The sequence below is a fragment of the Vigna unguiculata genome, chromosome 7 (genome assembly GCF_037176805.1).
Source record: "Vigna unguiculata cultivar grain cowpea cultivar isolate G323 ecotype 2 chromosome 7, ASM3717680v1, whole genome shotgun sequence".
Classification (NCBI taxonomy): Eukaryota; Viridiplantae; Streptophyta; class Magnoliopsida; order Fabales; family Fabaceae; genus Vigna; species Vigna unguiculata.
In genome coordinates, this window is record NC_140798.1 from 32,202,351 (window position 1) to 32,210,288 (window position 7,938).

General features: G+C 26.6%; 1 protein-coding gene across 1 annotated transcript; it reads right to left on the reverse strand.

Annotated features, from left to right (window-relative positions):
• Window positions 1–5,430: 5,430 nt before the first annotated feature.
• LOC146884804 (uncharacterized) lies at window positions 5,431–5,949 on the reverse strand. The gene has a single exon (XM_085675422.1). The coding sequence runs from the start codon at window positions 5,791–5,793 to the stop codon at window positions 5,533–5,535; it is 261 nt and encodes an 86-aa protein (XP_085531548.1). The 5' UTR covers window positions 5,794–5,949; the 3' UTR covers window positions 5,431–5,532.
• Between the last annotated feature and the right edge of the window lie 1,989 nt (window positions 5,950–7,938).

Sequence of the window (7,938 nt, forward strand, 5' to 3'; positions counted from 1 at the left end):
TTAGTGTCTTGGTTTTGAATTCAGAGGTAACACAACTCATTTATAGCAGAGGGAGGCTTCAATCGCATGAGTGGTGAACAGTGAAAGAATCTGATAAAGCAGAGGCGAGACCAACATAAAGGGTTCAAATGGTGCTGATCTGGCAAGGTAATACACGACACTTTGTTTTGTAACATCGTTGTCGAGGCACATTTGCTCTGCTCCGCTGGTTTGTACTTGACTTAAACAAGCTTTGTCGAAGATTCCATCAATAACGCACAATTGTTGGCTCTGCTTTTTGTACTTTGTTTTGTTATAAAGATTGATGTTATTATTGGTCCTTTTTCACTACTCATCTAAGCGCTCCCCTGTAGTTCCAATAATTTACCTACTTGCATGCACATGTTCACTCGCATGAAAATGGCTCACACACACGCACGACCAAGTCTGCCCCTACCAGAGGGCGACACCATGATCTTGCTGTTAATCTGTTTAATTTCGTTTATGAATCCTGCACATTTGTAGACTAATCCATTTACTCACACCATAGAAACTTGTTTTTAAAAAGATTTAGGATGTGTTTAGAAACACTTTAATTGAATTGATTCTATTTAATGTGGAAAAATTAATTTTGTTTGATAGAAAAGTTAGAGTTGTTTCTCTTGTGAATTTTTCATTTATAATTGATTTTAGATACTCTAAATAATTTATTAGTATGAATTGAGTTTGGATGCTTCCAAAATAAAACCAAACATGTACTTAACCTTTTTAAGAATTTAACATTTCAATTATAACAAAAACTATTTGAATCAACCCATCAAACAAGTATTATATATATATATATATATATATATATATATATATATATATATATATATATATATATATATATATATATATATATATATATATATATATATATATATATATATATATATATATATGTAACTGGATATTCATACAAATTTAACTAGCTTGAAATAACTACTAAAATTAAATTATTTGAACATTATATTATATGTATATTCCGTTGTATTTAGAATAAATTTTTGTAGAGCTGTCAAAACAGGTAATTCAGTCTGATCCAACTCAATCTACTACGGATTGATGATTTAGTGAGTCAATCCAACCCAGCTCACTTTTTAGCGAGCCAAAAAAATTTGAACCTGGCCCGGCCTATCACTGGTTGGCGGGTTAAACGGGTTGGCTCACGGGTTCACTTAATTAAAAAACTATTATTATTTTTATTTTTTTTCAGTCAAAACTAAATTATAATTCTAATTAAAATCTAAGTAAACTTTAATACAATCCAAATACAAACCAAAATCAAAAAAATACAAATTATTTATGTATTGACTAAAAATAAACCTAACATGACCCAAATGTAAAGTCCAACTTAATAAAAAATGCTTGTATGACCCTTTTATCTGCGGGTTGGCTCACCAATCCGGCTCACCACGGGTTCAACCCGGATGAGCCGGGTAAAAAATCAACCCGTATTAAAATTTGTAAAAAAATTTTAATTCAACCTGAACCCGTGGTGAGTTGACTTGCGGATTCCAACCTATTGTGACAGCTCTAAATTTTTGTTTAATAAACTTGTTAAAAAGGATTTTAAGATAATTAGCTTCGTTTTGATGCAATAAATTCTTTTTAAAAAAATAGCATTATGAAATTGGAAGGAAAAAGAGTTGTTAAAAAATAAGCATAACTTACAAATATTCAAATGTCTAAAGACAACTTGTTTTTAAATTTTTCTTGGCTTAAATATGTGGTTTTATGACAAATTGATGAATTTTATTTTTAATCTCTAATAAAATATTAACATTTTCTTCCATAAATATTTAATTTTATTTTAAACTAAAAACAGTTTAGATGAAATTTTAAATAATGAAATAACGCAAATTTAAAGTGAAAATTAAGATGAAAAAGTTTAAAAAAAGTATTATGGTTCAAAAGTAAAATGTAATAATCTCTACAAGAAAATTACATATTATCGTTGATTACTATTTTTGGTAATAGCATATATCTATTAGAAAATCATGTTTATTGTCGAATTATCGATAGACAAAAATCTATTGATAAAGTTTATTGATAGATAACAAAAATTTGTCAATAAGTATTGATAGCCTTAAATTCGTTGATTAACAGTTGTCGATAATATATATATATATATATATATATATATATATATATATATATATATATATATGTAAAACACATGATAAGATCTCCTTCATCTTCCCTTTCTTCCTCTTTTTTTCATTTATTTTTTGTTTGATATGTACTACCAACAAAAAGTCACGCCACCACCTTTAGTCCAAGTCAATTTCGTCCTTTGGGTCACACCCTCCTTCTATTTGTCTTCCTCTTCCTTCAACCCTCCTCATCCACCTCATTCTCTAACTTAGGCCACCACTGACAACCTAAACCACCGATCATCAACGTTCATCAGTATGTGTTACTGGCGTGTGTCACTAGTGAGCCTCCGCCAACCACCAACCTCTACTTCTACGTCATCTACCGGCCACCTCCTCCTCCTCTTCCTCCTTCTTTTCCCCTCCTTTTCCTCCTTCCCCACCCTTTCTTCTTCTTTTTCTTTTCTTTTCCTTCTTCTAGACCCATTTTCCCTTTATAATATAAAACTCCAACAGATTGAGCGAAAAAATTGTGGCCTAAAGTATCGACGAAATCCAATCGTCAGTAACTGTGATGGCAAGATATTGAGAAATCATCCATCGATAACTGCAATGATAAGTTATCGATAGAACTTCTAGATTGATTTCACAAATTCATTTCGTTTCAACAGAAGTATTCATTAGTAAATTTAAATGTAAAATTCGTCAATAATATTTGTTGGTAAATTAAAGTTTACCGATAAATTATTGATTCTCCGTGATAAATGAAATTCTTGTAATAAATTTAGCAAGCTTAAAGATTTTTTTAAATCAAATTAATTTTAGTTCAAATTTCAAATTTCATTGATTATTGATATATTTAATGAGATTGTATTTGTTTCGATTATTGATTTTTTTTTTATGTATTTCTAATTGCGATTTATTTTCATAAGTAATCTGAATGATGTTGTATTTTAATGATGTAAATACCTAGTTTTTTTTTGTTCTATATTTTTAATTAGTAATTATATATATATATATATATATATATATATATATATATATATATATATATATATATATATATATATATATATATATATTACAATTTATTAATGTAATCTTATTTTCAATCGAAATCAATTATTTAACTGTTTATTCTATTTATGATTTGTTATTTCAAAAATAACACTATAATAAGAGTCTAAAACATTATACTCAAATATATATATATACTTAAATACATCAAGCAAACAGTAAAATTAATATTAGTTAATTTTATAAAATAAAATACTTATATTAAATTATAATTATATTTTACAAATTTAAATTGATATAAATCAATATGTTATAATTTTTAAATTCCCGCTCGTGTATAAATACTAATAACCATTATAATAAGAGAAAAACTTAAAGATATATGAATTACTACAAGTAAATGAGAACATATGCTATAAAAAGAATATATTAAAGTGGGTTATGAAATAAAACCTAGATTTATATTTAAAAATACGAGATATAAATGAAATGGAGAATGAAAAAAATGTTATATTCAACATATAGATAAGACTATACAATAATAATAAAATATTAAAAAGAAAAAGAAATATACAGGTTACGGCCGAGAGAGTCAGTCTGCACTTTGTCCTATTCTTGCTACGAGTTCAGCAACTGGGATTTTACGGATTATCGGGCTTAAATGTCTAACTTACAGTGGGGGCTTCTTTTTTCTGCACCTCTAAGATTTCTTTTGCTCACCAAAAGTTTTTAAAATTCTAAAAGTATACTTGATTATTTGAATAAAATCACGCATATCAGCATTCTTAAAATGATTTTCAGATATGGAATTCCGATAAAAAAATACTTTTAGAAATCGACGTATGATTAAAGTGGTAAATTTTTAGATGTCAAAATATATATTATCAGAAATCGAATTCCGAAGCATATATATATTATCAGAAATCAATTTTCAAATTATATATATATATATATATATATATATATATATATATTTTTTAATTTAAAATTTGCCTGTTTTTAAATTTTATTTTTTAGTATAATTTATTATTTAAATATATATTAAAAGATAAATAATAAATAAAACAAAGAAACAATAAATTAAAGAAAAATAATTAAAATTAAAAAAAACTTTAAATAAAATTAAAAAATATAAGACTTGAATATATATATATATATATATATATATATATATATATATATATATATATATATATATATATATATACTTTTAAAAATAAATAAAGTTAAGAAATAAATAAAATTAAAAAAATTTAAACCAGATGTTAATATTTCAAAATATCCTTTACTAGAAGTCAACATTTAAATATTCTTGACTAGAAGTCGACATTTAAGTAATTTTGGATGTGTGACTTACATAACTTTGCTCAAATTATCAAAGGATATTTTTAAAATTTTTAAAATTCTTTGAAAATGCATAAAAAATCTTAGAAATGCAGGAAGAAAGTCCCATAACACAAATTTTTACAAGGTGGTTTCAACCTACCCAAAAGATTCATCTTACATTATTCCTTTTTCATTGTCATTCTTAATTTGAACACGGGACTAAAATGTTTAAAAAATATTAAAACTGAAAAGAACAATTTTAAAACTTGATGAAAAAAAAAGATAAACTCATTATAAATTTAAAATATTTTAAAAGTACACTTTATTCCAAATTTACAAATGATTGGCTAATAAACCAAGCGGGGTGATATCTCTTACACTCATAAAGTAAAGAAAAACATATACTTCATAACTTTAAAAAATCAATATTCTAATTAGATTTCTTTTATTTTTTAACTTAAAATACCAATACGTGTTATAATATTATTAAAATAGATGTGATGTAATATTTTTGGGTGAGTCTCAAATCATAATTTTTCTAAACTTCCAAGTACACGCAAATACAAGAAAACTTGAGGTGAATTATGTCATTCATGGTTTTAGGGCCAAAGGAATACAACACGAACTTGGTTTCCCCTGTTGAATAGTATAACTCACTCATTTGAGTATTTCCAACAATAACCAACTCATGCTAATTACCCCTCAAACAATAAATTAAACAAGTGAAGCCATACTAAAAACTGTAATGTTCCAGAGAAATATATTCCCCACTTGTGGAGGAAATGAAGGAGTTTATTCACCTAATTAAGAACTAACTTCTCCCACACATTCTTGACTTTATTTTTTACTCTTCATCAAAGGTTTATATTAACTGTAATTAACCTTCTGAAAGAGCCCATGGCTATAAACCAGAGTGAAAGCATATAAAAGCGAGGCAAATAAATCAATATGAACAACTAAACCAGTAGTTGAATAGAATAAGTTAATCATACATCGTTATTATTTATTAACATATATTCAATCATTATATAAACTACAATCTAGAGACATATATCAATATACACACTCTAAACTATGCATTTTCCGCAGCAGGATCAAGTTGATAGAGTGCAGATTCTGAGACACGTTTCTTGTACTTGGCTATGAAAGCTTCAGCTTTCATATCAATATTGGGTTCAGCAACACCCCAATTACCTTTATCATAATCACTAGGCCACACCCTGCGGCTTGAATCAGGGGCATCATAGTACCCTCCTCTGTGCTTCTTGGACGAGAAGACGTTGAAAATAGAGAAGAAACTTGAAGAAGATTTCTTGTGTCTATTACCTGCCATGACTGCAATAATCACTCACTGTGAAGACAATGAACTTTGGAGATGTTTATTGTCTTGGTTTTGAATTCAGAGGTAACACAACTCATTTATACCAGAGGGAGGCTTCAGATTCATTATTTGTGAACAGTGAAAGAATCTGATAAAGAGAGAGGTAAGACCAACATAAAGGGTTCAAATGGTGCTGATTTGGCAAGGTAATAATATGACACTTTGTTTTGTAACATCCTTGTCGAGGCACATTTGTTGTGCTCCGCTAGTTTGTACTTGACTTAAACAAGCTTTGTGGAAAGTTCCATCGATAACGCACAATTGTTGGCTCTGCTTTTTGTACTTTTTTTTTCTTAACAAGATTCACGTTATTATTGGTACTTTTTCACTACTAATCTAAGCACTTAACTAAGTGCTCCATTGTACTTCTAATAATCTACCAACTTGAATGCATCTGTTTATTCTGACATGATTATTATGGGGAATTAGGAGTTTAAACAAATGGGGTAAAATGATGAAGTAGTGAATTTGCATGGACCACTCAACACCCTCTCATTCCTTCTATGGCCATATTCTTTTACAGAAACGTTTATTATATAATCACGCTTTTAATGGTATGCGACACACAGCTGGGGAGATTCTTTCTACTGAAAAAAGACCATCGGTAAAATTTATTCAGAAATCTCATACACTGAATTCACAATAAAACCTGGCAAAATATATATATATATATATATATATATATATATATATATATATATATATATATATGTTTCATCACACGGAAAGTCTCCGTTTTTGTTACAAAATCTCAATTGGATCATCAATTTCAAAGTTATATCTCAATTGGGTCCTATATTTTGAAAATTTGTTTCAATTTGATCATTTTCGTTAGGACATCACTGACGACGTTAAGTGTGTACCACGTGTTAGCTCGTGATTTTTTTAATTTTTTTAATTTTTTTTAATTTTTTTTTGAAAAAACAGCTGACACGTGTCAAATTAGGGTTTTGCCACAGCTTGTGATTTTTTAAATTTTTTTATTTTTGAATTAAAAAACAAAACTGTCACGTATCAAAATATGATTGTGTCACATGTCAATTATTTAAGTGAAAAATCTCGATTTGGTCCCTGTATTTGTTATTTTGTCTCAGTTTAGTCCTAATCTCTTTTTAAACTAAATAATTTTATCTCTTCCAAATTGAGACCAAATTTAACTTTTATATCAATATTATAATGATATTTTTTCTTAATTTTATTTAAATTTTTAACCAAATGATATTTCAATTTATTTAATAATTTCTAAATAGCTTACATTTGAATTTATAAAGTTGTTTAGAAATTATTAAAAGAATTTTTTTAAATAAATTTTAATGCAAAATTTAAATTTAAATAAAATTAATTTGGTTAAAAATATTTATTATAATAAAAATATCATTATAATATTGATATAAAAGTTAAATTTTGTCTCAATTTGGAAGAGATGAGATTACTTCAGTTTAAAAAGATATTAGGACTAATTTGAGATAAAATAACAAATACACGAATCGAGATTTTTCACATAAATAATTGACATGTGACAGAACAGTATTTTGACACGTGACAATTTTTTTTAATTTAAAAATTAAATAAAATTAAAAATTTTAAAAAATCACAAGCTAACACGTAGAAAAATCCTAATTTGACACGTGTCAGCTATTTTTTTAAAAAAAAAAATTTTAAAAATTTAAAAAAATTTAAAAAAAAATGAAAAAAATCACAAACACACACTTAACATCGTCAATGATGCCCTAACAGAAATGACTAAATTGAAACAAATTTTCAAAATATAGGATCCAATTAAGATTTTATAACGGATCCTTTCATGTAATTAAAATAAAATATATATATATATATATATATATATATATATATATATATATATATATATATATATATAACATGTTAATTACATCATACGTTAAGGGTTAATGTCATCATGAAGCAAGTTTTATATTCAGAGACTGGAATTGCTAGTAATAGAAATTGTCCAGGTGGAATAAAACTTTGGTTGGCCTGCTATGACTTTCAGTATATATAAATAAAGATGGAGTCTGATTTATTTATTTGTTATGGAACTTTTTTCTAGTATTTGCGTAAAGGTTTCTGAAAAATTAT

Coding starts and splice junctions, on each gene's coding strand:
- LOC146884804 (XM_085675422.1), bottom strand. CDS start 5,793: ATGGCAGGTAATAGACACAAGAAATCTTCTTCAAGTTTCTTCTCTATT.